The following is a 15,475-nucleotide window of genomic DNA, read 5'->3' on the forward strand; positions in this document are numbered from 1 at the left end:
ATTTAACAATCTGAAATTTTCCTAATTAGGTATCCATTGTAGAAAAAAGTTAAGGCGCGACAAATTTGAAAAAAGCTTCGCGGGCCGCACACAAGGGTCTCGCGGGCCACATGCGGCCCGCGGGCCGCGGGTTGCTCACTCCTAAATAATTTTCTAAGGTGCTTTCCACTAAATAATCTGATGAAACTCGCCGTTTTGTTTCGGATCCTCTTGTAGAATTTGGAGTGGATCATCCCGATCTGCAGCTTGCAGACTGCTGCCGATTGCAGCAGAACCAAAACATTGTTTGTTTTGTGTTGAATATAACTTCTAGTTCTCAGCTGACTGTAACAAATATGGATTAAATTGAAGTTCCATCGGTATCCAACAAAAAATTCTATGAGTGCAAAACAAAATCAAAAGGCAGTCAATCAAGCTAAGCTGAAACTTGCAGAAACTTTCAAAATACTTCAATATAATAGTAAATAGCAACAGTAAAAAAAAGTGTAAAATATGTCCTCTAATTTTTCGATTTGACTGCACAATAAAAAAAAAGTCAAAGTCTTATTTCTAATTTCACTTTATGAACCTCATTTACATTGTGAAAATTTAAGTGAAACTCATTCTATGCAATTCCGTGAACCTTTCGTCACTGAAAACAGTATCGAAAAGTTCCTTTTTTTACCTATTGGTTTTTTCCTTGGTAAACCAGTTCACGACGAAATTTTCAGGTAATTGGCATGGTCGTCCAAATGCGGTTATTTGTTGATATGTGCTTCTTGCAGGTTTATGAATGAGATTTTTGGAAATTTTCGAATTTGTATAAAATTTTGTATGCAACTCGTTGCAAAACTCTTTTTATAACTCTCAACATTATCATTCAACTCGCAAGCTTCGTTGAATTTAAAACTTGTGCTAAAACTACTTTTTTCAAATTGTTGCATAAATAACTATATTCATATTGATAAAACAAATTATCATACTTTAGGATTTTGTTGATTTGTAAGCTAACAGAAACAAATAAACAAGGACGGTAGATTTTCGCTAAAAAAACCTTTAAAAATATACTTTCTACTCATGGCTTCAAACAACTCACTTTATTTTGTTGTTAAATATTCCAACTTCGTGAATCCAACTTCGTGAAAAGTATTCCTTCCCTTTTCATTGTTTTTTTTTTCACCCTGATTTGTACGCGACATTTTTCCATGAATCAATAAATCGTCCCCACCGCAAAGCATGGAAAGCAAGCAAGCAAGTTGACTCTTGCTGTTATTATTTCCTGCATCCAGCCAGCCAGTCGGCTTCGTTGTTTTGATTTCATTATTGGTAGGTCCCCCTCCAAGCAATGACGTAGATCATGTTCTAAACATAGAACCTTTTTATAGTAGCTGCCCAAGAAAACCGCAAAATCATAACTTATCTTGCCTGCCGCCGGTAGCTTAGCATGGCGACCGTCAATTGGTGACTCGTGTTACCTGAACCAAACTTATCGGTGTTTCTCAAGTTTCTTGAAAGGAAAATGACCTTGATTGGTAATTTTTCACCACGAGATCATCTTTTAGAGAACAGTTGGTAATTTGTAATCTCGATAAGAATAATTTCTATATTTTCATGAAGTTTCATAAAAAGGATCCAATCAATTTTGAATCACTGTAATAAATGTTTTAAAACTAATCATGCTACCATATTCAAACACGCAAGCTGATAAGTATTTACTTAACGTGATAAAATTTAAACTACATAGAGGCGCGTATTAACTAATTGCTACCCTAGTGTACGAAAACAGTAAACTACTCAACGAGTGGCCACGTGGACTCTCGGCAGGGAGCAACGTGCTCAACACGACTGGTTTTTCAAGGACAACCTAGTGGTACACAGGCGTTGTTCCTTCCTTTCTCCTTAGTAGATTGGCTTCCACCGTCCGTCTATTCTATACCGAACTACTTCATCGATTTCTCCAAAGGCACCCACAAAGGTACAGAGTAGAAGGTGGGTGAGGTGTAAATTTACAACGTTCTTAGTACACACGCACGAACAGCCCTGCGGCTTCATTAACTAACATCTATACGTAGCTACATACATATGTTAGCAGATCACTAAGGCGAAACTGCAACCTGTTTACATGAATCACGTACATAGGTGCCCAGGAAGAAAATTCACCATATGATGGTGGTAGGAATAATTGTTATAATCAATTAGACGCATGGCGTCGTCCATTGAGATGAATTTCTTAAACCACCTAAGCCGGTCCCGTACTTGAACTTCAAATCATTTGCATTGGCTATCGTTATTCAAAGCAAAGCTCGCTCGTGAGACACTTGACTCGACTTGACTCAATACTCGAGACATATTTTATTTGTCAATCGTCCAAACTAGTTTGTGAACCATAAAAGCGGCACCGTAATCGATTGTTTATTTATTCAGAGCCGATGATGACGGCGGACCATGGTTGTGCGATTTTGTTTTTGTTTCTGTTTCAAATTAGTTCACATGGAAGCTCGTCGATTAAGTTGAATCTTGTGTGTCTGACCGAGAGAAGCGCGAGATATCAACAAAGCACAAGAGCACACGCGGAACTTCTTGGCAGCGCTTCAGGATGTGTTGATACTATGTTAGTTTTAGTTTTTTTTTCTGTCTTTCTCAACAAGACTCTTGCTACCTAGTGTGCATGAATCGCGCGCAATATGCATTCTAGACATCAGGGCGAAGAATGAACGGACAATGAGAACCAGCAGAACGTTGCCGAGAAAAAGACAGAAAAAAAACTGGCAATACTTGTCTTTGGCAATGGTTGAAGAAACGTGCTTCTCGAATGGGATCGCAACCACTACTCGTAAATTCGGAAGTGTTTCGATATACGAGATCCAAATTCGGATCAGTAAACTTATGATGAGGATTATATTTTTTGGTATAGATGCTTAATTAAAATAAAATTTAATTCGATCGAATATCGATATTATGAATAATTAATTCTCTCGTGAACTTTCATTACGTCGTATGAAACATCTTAAGATTTCACAGAAAACTGCTGCAAAAGTTATCAAAACAACTTTAAAATTTGTATCTCACATATAGAATATGTTTTCCAGACTACAAATATTCTCAATGGAACGATGTTGCGACCAGTTTATGACAGTTTTCGTATTTTTTGTAATAAAACTGTTTGTTTACATTTTGTTTCATACGACGAAAAGAAAGCTCGCGCGAGAATTTTTGTTCTCATTCTAGGCGCATTCAACCCGAAAATTTAAAAAAAAAATCTCAAATGTTTCAAGATAATGAGAAACGTTGAGAGCAACAAGAGAAACCGTAAAAAGTAAGAACGCAGTCGTGAATATCATGGATTTTGAGGAAAACATTCAATCGAGACTTGAACCAACAATCTCTACCCTAGCCTTTTGACGGAATGGGGAGAAATTTGTCTTTTTTCTCTCTCTTTCATAGCTTATTACATTCATGAGCGGTTGTTTTAATGGAATTTGTACGGAATTTCTGACAATGCCAACTTTGTCATGGCTGTTTATGTCATTTGTGGGCACTTCGTTATACCAATTTATAAATCAAGCGAGGATGCTGTTTCTGGTATAAAATTCGAACTGTGGTGGAACCAAACTAAGCAACTCAAATTTATAGATTTTGCAATCCATTGAAACTAGAATCGTTGAAATCGATCATTATTAGACAAAATGGCATGCATTCCAAATTGAGTGTTCCGGGCGTGGCGGCCGAGCATTCTGAAGCCTCATTAACAGCGATCACTTTCGATAATTGACCCTTCAGAGTGTTAGCCTATTTTTGAGGCTTAATAATTTTTTTTTATCATAACTCTAACAGCAATGCGGTCTTGGGATGAAATATAATTTAAGCCATAATTAAAAATCATACTCAAAAGAAATCGACCGAAAGCGAGTAAAGTCATTGACGAAGAACAAAATTTCTCAAAATTCCGTACAAACTTCAGACTCGCGCGAAGGGTTCGATTTGGTCCAAGTTTTGCATGGGAAATTGTGCTAGGCCTAGGATCAATTTTTAACCTGCAGCGTAAACTCTATAGTGTCAATACAGTAGTTTTTCGATTTTATCACTGTTCGATTTGATCGATACTCGCCAAATACACGCTCGATTTGATCACGGTTATGGTTTCGATTTTGTCACGCTTTTTTAGAAATCATTCTGAAACCATTTACAGGACCTTAATTTTCGTTCAAAAGCGTAAAGCGTCTTTGGTCATGATATTTTTATGGTTTATGTTATGTTATATAGGTAGTCAATAATATGAAAATGCCATCGATCTGCTTACTTTAGCTGTATGGTGTTTAAAATTGTCATTCGGATTTTAAAAACACTTGTAATAATCGACGTAAGTATTGTAAATTGTTACTTCCGGATCGTGGTAACAATGAAGCTCAATTTTCAAATTCGTAACGTTCCTTTTATTCGTACGAAGCTCTACCGGGACACGTTTTTAATTCCTACGATTTCAACATTGAATAAATATAGGTTTAATTCTAAGTACAATTCTCAATTTTACGTGAACTCTCTACGTTTCCTTCTGTCTTGATTTTCAGTAATACGTCTCCGCTATTCACCTATGCCATTAATTATCTTAGGTTAGAAATTGACTTAAACGTTTCTCTAAAAATTTCTCACCACTGTTCCAGTTCGATACTATCGCATAAACGCGCTCTTGTGTGGTATTGTAGCCTAAATTTAAGTAGTTAAACGTTAGAATATCACTTCACATACTTGAGCTTAAAGAATACCTCTGCTAGACTTCCTGAGCAGATTCTCAATTTGCACCTTCCGTGCCTTGAATTAGTTGCAGATGCCTAGATTTAAGTAATTTTAAGTTAGATTTAAATACAAGATTGGATATTCCAACTATAGACCTACCTTAGCACAATGTTAACAATTTCACAAAACCACTAAGAATTACGTTTTAGTTTTGTATCATCAACAACAATAATTTCTATTTTCGGTCCACAGTTTCCCGCCTAACGCGCCTAAACTCCTTTACTCACTGCTCACAACATTCGAACTCATCTCCGAAACCCTCGAACTGTCATTTGAGATCAGGTATGTTCAATGCTGTTTTCGGTGTCGAAGGTCAGTTCAGTGACAAGTATTTTAACGCTACGCTAATGGTAGTGTTGTTATTTGTGCTTGGTTAGCCGCTCTAAAAAAGTTAACTTTTTTGGTTATGTGAATCATATAAAGATGTGGGTGAATTTAAGCGTTTTTGAAAAGAGATAAGTGTGTCTGATTTTTTTGTTTAATTTGTTCATTTAAAGGGTGGTGTATTAAATCCTGATTGGACAGCCTTTAGTATTGTCTGAATGGATAATTTTAGAAGATCAAAATTAAATTCTGATATTTTTGTCTTAAAATATGTAAAAAGGACTAAGATTTCTGTATATATATATATATATATATATATATATATATATATATATATATATATATATATATATATATATATATATATATATATATATATATATATATATATATATATATATATATATATATATATATATATATATATATATATATATATATATATATATATATATATATATATATATATATATATATATATATATATATATATATATATATATATATATATATATATATATATATATATATATATATATATATATATATATATATATATATATATATATATATATATATATATATATATATATATATATATATATATATACATATATAATGAAAAACAAAGGATCATCTGCCCATAAAGCAAATTTCGAGAAACACACTTTAAAAGTCTAAGTTGAGCAAATTTCAAAATATTTTTCATGAAGGTAAACTTTTTAGTTAATCAAAGGTGGGAAGATTAAAATATTGAAATTTGAAATTTGCAGAAGAAAATTTTTTGAAGCATTTTTCTTTGAACCCTTTTTTAAATTCGACATAAGAGATAGCGACTCTTTAACTTCCATAAAAACTAAACAATTCACTTCAATTAGATGTAGGCTATAAAATTGATATTCTACATGGTTTTATTTAAAGAAAAAATCTTAAAATTGCTATTGAGAAGAATAATTTTTTTTGACCGTGATTAAATCGAAATACTACTGTATGACACTATTGGAAGTTTGGCGGCTTGTAACTTTATTCGGGGGCATCCAAATAAAAAAAAATCTTCGGGACCCTGAATGAATTCTTGGAATCTTTAATTTTGCATCATTACTTTTTTATGGACGCAGCAAGGACGCTCAGGAAAAAACTCCCTAATATGTCCTTGAGTATACATTTAACTCTTCTCGTTTAAAACAGATATATCTCTCTTGTTTTTAAAGTTTTAGGAACGTCGTAATGTAACTCAAATATGTTTCTCAGACATTATTCGTCTATAACACTTCAGTTTTCCGTTATTAAAAATCTAAAAAAAAAAATTCGAATAAATATGCTTCAGAAAAAGACTGTAGATTAGCTAAAATCACTTAGTGTCCAAGAAAGCTGTAATTAGAAGCTATACGTTAGACATAAGGATATACTTTTTTGATTTTTTTTAATATCATGACCACAAAAAATGTAAAAAGTAGTGTAAAACCCGTAATTTTCAATCAATCAACTGTCAAAATTGTTAAACTTACACCAGATAAATTTTGAAAAGATGATTGAAAAGTGGACGTTATTCGGCACATTTTAGCATTTTAAGATTGTCAGAATACAAAATATAGATTTTTTGACGAATTTTCAAAGGTAGCGAACTTTTTGTCAGTTTGTGATTTCTCAGATTTTCTTGCACTTTAATTTCAATTTTGCACTGGATTTTGAGTATATTCACGCAAGATTTTTGCAATAAATTTATATGTTCATCAGAAATGAAATTTCATACCGATTCTAATGGTGTGATTACATTAGCGCTGCAATACTTCACACAAATATGATTTATACTTTACACAAGCATGTTTTTCGGATTTTTTCCTTAGACTTTGAATAACGGAAAATGAAGTGTTGTAGCTGAATAAAGTATTAGAAATATATTTGAGTTACATTACATGGTTTCCAAAACTATAAATTTTGGAAAAATCGGTTGGCAAACAAGAGAGATATATTGGTTTAAGTCAGGAGGGTCAAATTAACACTCCTGGCACTGTAAATTTCAGGGACGGATGAAGATCAAATCCACCAAGGTGGGTTTTACAAATAAATTCTGCAAAAGATTAATCACTTGAAATAAATGGAAAAAAGCAAAATTTGAGTTACATGAAACGAATTTAAAAATTCATTGAAGTACAAATAGGGGGAAGTGTTCCTAAATGCGCATGTTAGGTAATATGCGCATACAGCCGATTGGCGATATGGCTGGAGATTCAACGTATCTAATCAGTGCAGTTTGAGGGTAATACGCTATTGAAACATGGCATGAAGAAATTTGATTGTTATATAAAGCCAAAAAAATTTAAAAATTCAAACAAGATTTTTGTCAGTTTTGTTATAATATATTGAACTTTAATTATCGTGCGTACAGATTCTGTGAACAAAAATTTTAAGGTTTTTCTTTCTTATTCATCTGGAAATCGAGAATGCAACAAATTGAAGCTTTTGGTAAGGTTGTAAATGATCGGATATTGGAATAAGAGACAGGTTCTGTATGCCCATATCAAGGCAGGTTAAATGCCTATATCAAGAAAAATAGATTAGTCTTATAAATTTTTTACTTTTAATCATTGAAACATTAAATCTACACTCAAATCACGATCTTACAGCGAAAAAAGAAGAACTTCATACTGATCCGATAAAATACGATATGAACAAAATATTACCATGAAATATGGTTATATGGCATACCTAACTATGTTTCATGCAAAAGAACTACTGATGTAAAAAATTTCACCAAAATTTCAGCCTTGACGTATGCTTAACATCCGTTTCTACCATTTTCAATTAAATTATATCAAAATATTGCAACTGTTAATGATATATAGCTAAAAACATAAATATGCGCATTTAGCCCGCCAGTTTCGGAAATCGACTATTTTGACTTCTTTTATTATAAAATTATTTTCACAAAAACTGTAAGAGATTTTCACAAAAAAATTGCTCTAACGTATAAAAAACAGATGTTCGCTCATGTGTATATAGTTTTTAGACTCCTATCTATTGGAATATGGGAGAAAATGAATGCTTTCCTTAATATGCGTATATAGCCCGCCTCTCCCCTACGTAAAATAAAGATTAATTTTGTGCGATCAATTCTTCAGAAGATCATGCAATCAAAGAAAAGACAAATTCAAAAGAAAAATATTCATTTGAAATCAGAATAAGAAAAAAGATCGATTAATCAATTCTTCATATTATCCTCATCTGAATCTTGTGCAAAAATCGGATTTTTTAGTGATTTTTTCAACAGTTCCAACAGTTCAATGACATTTCCCGTAAGATTTCACAGAGACTTCAATGACATTGACAGTCATCCGAAAAATGATACGCAAATGAAAAAAAAATTTTTTTTGCTGAGAACCTAAATAATATAGTTACTTAGTGCGAGGAGATGTTACGTTACAAAACTTAATTGCAACATGAATCTCATATAATAATATTTCCTTTTAAAAGATCCATGTTTGATATTGATTACAAATAAAATTTAATTTGAAATACTACAAAAAAAAATTGATAAACTACATTTAATTATACTAAATTTACAGCTAAGAAATACAAGACTAATAATAAATAACTTCTGAACAGAGGTTGGATGATCAACGGCTTGAATTTTCTTTGAAATAATGTATTAGTTTGATCTAGAGACAGTTTCCATTCGTTGAATTCTTTATATCTTCAGGAAGAACGTTGAATTTGGTTGGACTAATAAAAAAGATTCGACGTTGGCCACGAGAAGTTGAAGATGTGCTGCGTACTAAGTGACGAGTGATATTCGCCAAACCAAAATGTTGTGGAATTTTTCTCCTCAATAACATTTCTGCCTAGGGAATGTCATCGGTTTGGTTGTTTCTACAAATGTCGCAATGAAATTCGTGGATTTTAGTAGGTGGGAATGTCATGAAAAAGTGTCACAAATATCCCTTTTTAGACGATTATGAAGTTGATTGATCGTAAAAAATTAACCTTCCAAAGTCGTTCGGGTCAATATGACCCGAAGCGCACATTCAAATCATCATAACTCTTCGAGAAAAAATCGCAAAAATTTGATTTTAAAAACCTCCCTGGGGAATCACGAAATACACAATCTGTAGTACCAGGCAACTTCCTGTGACCACCGGAAGTGCTCCCTCAAAAAAATCCGTAATTAGGCTGTTCGGGTCTATATGACCCGAGAGTTTGCGTAAGTTCCCCTGGCCGCAAATATTAGCCGATTTCGATGTATTTTAATTCATTGTATAGATATTTTATTCTTGTTTCTCAATATCGAAAAAATAAGTCGAAATATTTCACGAGATCACCAGTAGCTGATTCCGAATGAAAAAAGTCCCGAAAAAGAGCTCTTTTTAGAATGCTTATAACTTGTGACAAATTGAAAATATTGTGCTGGTTTTATGATATTTGGAATTGTCAAGAATAAATCTATCCATGGATGTATAAGTTTTTGGTGGTCCAAAGGAAGTTTTGGCCGCTATCCCGGAACTTCCGGTAGCAAAAATTCTTACTTCAAAAAAGCCACCCAATTTTGGCTTTGCATTGCTGTATCTCGCTTACCAATGAAGCGATTCTCTGAATTCAAATTTTAGTTTTTTTTCGTTACCTTTATTATTATTTTCGTAGAACATAGTTGGTTCCTCAAAAATCTCCGTTGTTCAGTATGTTGTAATGAAAATCACATCTTTTTTGTCATTTTTCAAACTCCCCCTCATGTCGGTGGGTTTACGGGATTTTGTTAGCGTGATTTCTCTAAAATTTGAACTCAAATTAGTCACTTTTTATATACCTAAAGATTCATTAGAATCTCCTCTTTCGATGGACATACTTTTTGTGTGGTGTTTTGAAAATTTGTAGCAACGTTTTTCGAATTTACTGAAAGCTGCCAGATTTCAACCAGTTTGGCCAACGTTTTCAGCAGGTTGGTGTACAAATCTCGCACCCCTCAAGTAGCCGCGGGAGAAACAAATCCTTTAGCTCTCTTTTTGTCGCTCACCAAATCTACCACCCAACCCAGCAGCAGGAGGAACTGCCGTCTCGTCGCGTGGTTTGTTGATTGATTGTACTGATGGTGATAACGAAATGAATGTTTTATTATGTAGGTATAGCTTGAATCTTTTTTAATATTTTATATTATAAATATTTTAATGGATGGGCAACATTTCTAAAGTTCACGTCCTTGATTCCAGATTCAGATTCAAATTTCAGATTTCAGATTCCAGATTTCAGATTTCAGATTTTAGAATTCAGATTTTAGATCCAGATTTCAGATTCAGATTCAGATTTCAGATTTCAGATTTCAGATTCAGATTTCAGATTCAGAATTCAGAATTCAGATTTCAGAATTCATATTCAGATTTCAGATTCAGATTTCAGATTCAGATTTAAGATTCAGATTACAGATTCAGATTTCAGATTCAGATTTCAGATTTCAGATTCAGATTTCAGATTCAGATTTCAGATTCAGATTTCAGATTCAGATTTCAGATTCAGATTTCAGATTCAGATTTCCGATTCAGATTTCAGATTCAGATTTCAGATTCAGATTTCAGATTCAGATTTCAGATTCAGATTTCAGATTCAGATTTCAGATTCAGATTTCAGATTCAGATTTCAGATTCAGATTTCAGATTCAGATTTCAGATTCAGATTTCAGATTCAGATTTCAGATTCAGATTTCAGATTTCAGATTCAGATTTCAGATTCAGATTTCAGATTCAGATTTCAGATTCAGATTTCAGATTCAGATTTCAGATTCAGATTTCAGATTCAGATTTCAGATTCAGATTTCAGATTCAGATTTCAGATTCAGTTTTCAGATTCTAATTTCTGATTAAAGTTTCTGAATAAAATTTCAGAATATTTGTTACTTAAATCATAGATTTTGTTTCTCTTGCAGTAGACACTGCTTGAAATAAAAGAAAAGAATCATGATAACATTCAAAACAAATGTGGGTATCACTGAAGAATTCTAATGATAAAATATCTAAAAAGATTCAAGAGGTTTATTTCAATTTGGAGAAATAATCTTTTTCTATTTTAAAATCAAAACATTTACTACGCAAAGAGGTATCAGCATGAGCACAATCAATCAACAAACCACGCGGCTGGCGAGTTGGGCAAATTTGCCCTAGCCATCAAAACCCGAAGAAAAAACACGCGACGAGACGGCAGTTCCTCCTGCTGCTGGGTTGGGTGGTAGATTTGGTGAGCGACAAAAAGAGAGCTAAAGGATTTGTTTCTCCCGCGGCTACTTGAGGGGTGCGAGATTTGTACACCAACCTGCTGAAAACGTTGGCCAAACTGGTTGAAATCTGGCAGCTTTCAGTAAATTCGAAAAACGTTGCTACAAATTTTCAAAACACCACACAAAAAGTATATCCATCGAAAGAGGAGATTCTAATGAATCTTTAGGTATATAAAAAGTGACCAATTTGAGTTCAAATTTTAGAGAAATCACGCTAACAAAATCCCGTAAACCCACCGACATGAGGGGGAGTTTGGAAAATGACAAAAAAGATGTGATTTTCATTACAACATACTGAACAACGGAGATTTTTGAGGAACCAACTATGTTCTACGAAAATAATAATAAAGTTAACGAAAAAAAAACTAAAATTTGAATTCAGAGAATCGCTTCATTGGTAAGCGAGATACAGCAATGCAAAGCCAAAATTGGGTGACTTTTTTGAAATAAGAATTTTTTCTACCGGAAGTTCCGGGATAGCGGCCAAAACTTCCTTTGGACCACCAAAACCTTATACATCCATGGATAGATTTATTCTTGACAATTCCAAATATCATAAAACCAGCACAATATTTTCAATCTGTCACAAGTTATAAGCATTCTAAAAAGAGCTCTTTTTCGAGACTTTTTTCATTCGGAATCAGCTACTGGTGATCTCGTAAAATATTTCGACTTATTTTTTCGATATTGAGAAACAAGAATAAATTATCTATACAATGAATTAATATACATCGAAATCGGTCAATATTTACGGCCAAACGAACGTACGCAAACAACAGGTCAAATTTATGTGAAATTGATTTGTACGGAAATTTTGCGAACGGCTTTGGAAGGTTAAATAAGATACCCATCCACAACGCATGTTTTAATAAGTTTCCTGGTCTTTGGGAAGTTTAAACACGAAATGCAAACAACCAAGTGACGATTAACGGCAATAATACCGGTGGAAATGAGTTTAGCTCCGATTTTAACTTGCGAACCCTCAAGTAAAAGGGTTTGACTTGTAGGTGACAAAAATTAGTGTCGAGAATTCGCTAGTAGAAGCTAATTCAAACCCTTTTACTAGAAGGGTTGCAAGTTGAAATCGGAGCTTACCTTATTTCTACCGATACTTACACTGATAGCTTATACTAGTTAACTCGCGAAACTAATTTTTGTCATCTACAAGCAAAACCTTACACTTGACTGGACTGGTCGCAAGTTGAAATCGAAGCTAAACTAAATTCTACCGGTACTAGTGCTGTTAACCACCATTAGTTTGTTTTAATCTCGCGTTCTATCTTCCTAGAGAAAAGCTAACCAATTAATATTCAAATCTTCTACTGTCATCTAATCGATGTAAATCCTATAGTCTTAATTAACTTTACATTAAAAGCGGTCGCTGCAATCAAATTCATAACATTTCAATGAATGTTACCATTGAGATTTCGTGACATTACAAATGTCGAAGTCGCCGTAACACTTCTAAAAAAATGTAATTCTAGCAATCGCCGACTTTCCTCGGACAGTCATAATAATTTTTTTCCATAACCGTCCATAACCCGATCTTTAAGCAAGTTCCAAAATCAGCAATTTTGAGTGTATTTAATTAATAACCAAGAAAAATCGATGCCATAAGCTAGAAGATAAAATCGACGGTGACCTGTATTTGATTAAAACCAGATTTGTAATTTCAAACTTAATCTAGATTAAGATTTCGGTTTCAAGATTAAGCTTAGATGGATGTTTATTTTTCTTTGAAATCATTTATCTTAGTGATTGAATTGATTATCGTCTCTGAAATTAAAAGCATCTTCAGTGATATTAATAATTATAATTTAAACTATAATTTTAACGTCGGTAACCATCGTCTGAGATTAGAATCGAGACGAAACTCACCAAATCTGAATAATTTTTAAGTGTAGAGTAGTCAGTCTAATGATTCACATTAGAAAATAAAAAAGAGATTTGAATCTAATTATGATTTCAAAATAGAAACAAGGAATCAAATTCCCAAATGAAATCTGTAACAAATCACTCCCACACGAATGGGTCATGAATCTGAACTTTGTATTCGGAGATTCTAGCTGCTAGCATAGCATAGCATAGCATAGCATAGCATGGGGTGACTACACACATCTTGCATTGGCTGATACAAGATTTACAACTGATAATCATAACCAACACGAGATGCCAAAATAAATACCTGGATTCAGTACTTATTTCAAGTGTGGTACCATATTGCACACCGCGGCAAGTCAATGTAATCATGGTAGGGAAGTTCTGTAACAGCAAAACAAACTCTTTAGGTGCAGAAAACTCATACGACCCATAAAGCTGTTTCAGAAGGGATCTGGAAGGGTAAAAATAGGAAATCCTACTTGGCAGATAGGATTGAAAAGTTTCAACATAAAACAATCTCACCAAAATCCATCGTCAGCCGGCAGTGACTTCCACACTTCCTTATCCTTGGAAGTTGCTCGTGATGGACTCATCGGGGTTTCAATTTTTCTTCATCTTCATTTTAAATAATCAATTGTATTCGGAGATTCTAGCTGCTGTACAAAAATCAATAACATTGCAAGAGTGTGCATTCTTAAATCCATGAAATCACCCCACAACAACATCTACTTAATCGATTTCACTATCCCAGCTCCAGTAGAATCCTCGCCATGTGGTCGAACTAATTGATAGGTCAGTGTTACATGCGATGTCTGTCTGTCTGTCTGTCTGTCTAGCAAATGACGCTACACAGGCCATCAGTTTTCAAATATTTAATCAAATTTAATCTTATCAGGCTCTCACTCTCTTCAAAGCTTGCGTTATCTCCGTACGCGATCATCTTTCGAGAATGGACATTGATTTTGACCCAGTAAAATTTGCGCAGAGAATAATTGACACACTAAATGCAATTAAGTGTTTGTGTTGCGAGTTTGAATGAGGTGACCTATTTTTAAAATAATTACCTATTTCATCCTGTTATGAAATGACTTGTTTAGTACTTTTTGATATTGTGACAAACATTTCACCAAGTCAATTTATTCAGAAACTGTGAAGATACAACAAATTCCTATCCGAGAGTGGACGCTTCCTAGAGACAGTACTGCAACATTTTCAAAATAACTTTTCTTTCAAAAACTTCTGGACTATCTAGCGCAAAAACTGTCAAGCCAGCCTATCACACACGGTATGCATTTCCGGAAAAGTTTTCAACTGCTTCGTTCACAATTCATTCACCCTTTCACAAGAAAAACCGGTGAGTGAAGTTGTTAAAATGGAGACTCTTTCCCCCCATTTGAAATTTCACAAAAGATGCTCACATATTGCACATCCAATCGTTTAGTAAGCTGTCAGCGTTTTTGCAAAAATAATAATCGTAATAATCCTTTCTGCAAACGGAAACTCTTTTTTCCCATCGTCGTCTTCTTCGTCAAAGTGAAATCTTTGTAGCACTGGAGCCCCATTCAAAGGCTTATCTTTTCACAACTAAATGAACCCGGTTCTGAATGGAGGTTTTTGAACCCAAAAGCCACTCACACCTCCAATCAAACTTTAAAACATTTTCAGAGTGATAAAAAAGGGGGGAATACTTTCAACTTATTCATATTGAATAGGTTTCTTCGAAAGAGGAGAAATAAACGAGAACGTAAACCTAAAAGAATGCAGAAAAATGAACTCACCTCCATCACCAGGTAGACGTTGTGGTCCTTTTCGGTGCACGCCAGTAGCGTGACGACATTTTCGTGGTGCAGGGCGCTTAGCTCCCGCAGGATCTTGATTTCCTTGCCGAGCAAGCTCTGCGATTTCGCCAGGCTCTTCTTGGTGATGCTTTTGATAGCCACCGGGAATTGTTTCTGTAGGAAAAAAAAAGGAATGAAAAAAAATATGTTGAATTAAAAACAATCTAATGCTTTTCAAAACTTTCAATAAAAGTAGGAATAACTTTGTAAGAAGTAGACAAATTTTTTACGTGATTTTTTGTTGTTTCTTAAATTGCACTGAACGATTCGGTTCCCAATATTTTTCTTGGCTTTCCTAGTATAAAATTTATGCACTGGTTTCTCTTTTTGATCGGTTCAATAAAATTCTCTTGATTCATAACTATTTTTTAGCATACTTCATTATTTTCAGTTCATCATT

At 33.8% G+C, this 15,475-nt stretch overlaps 1 protein-coding gene across 1 annotated transcript in view; it reads right to left on the reverse strand.

Moving 5' to 3' along the window:
- Positions 1–15,475, reverse strand: part of LOC129744186 (serine/threonine-protein kinase ULK2) — a 167,886-nt gene that overhangs the window by 123,750 nt on the left and 28,661 nt on the right. The window contains exon 2 of the mRNA XM_055736597.1: positions 15,016–15,189. Coding sequence (XP_055592572.1) covers positions 15,016–15,189 — 174 coding nt within the window. The remainder of the gene's footprint in view (positions 1–15,015; positions 15,190–15,475) is intronic.

This window comes from Uranotaenia lowii, chromosome 2 (assembly GCF_029784155.1).
Source record: "Uranotaenia lowii strain MFRU-FL chromosome 2, ASM2978415v1, whole genome shotgun sequence".
Classification (NCBI taxonomy): domain Eukaryota; kingdom Metazoa; phylum Arthropoda; class Insecta; order Diptera; family Culicidae; genus Uranotaenia; species Uranotaenia lowii.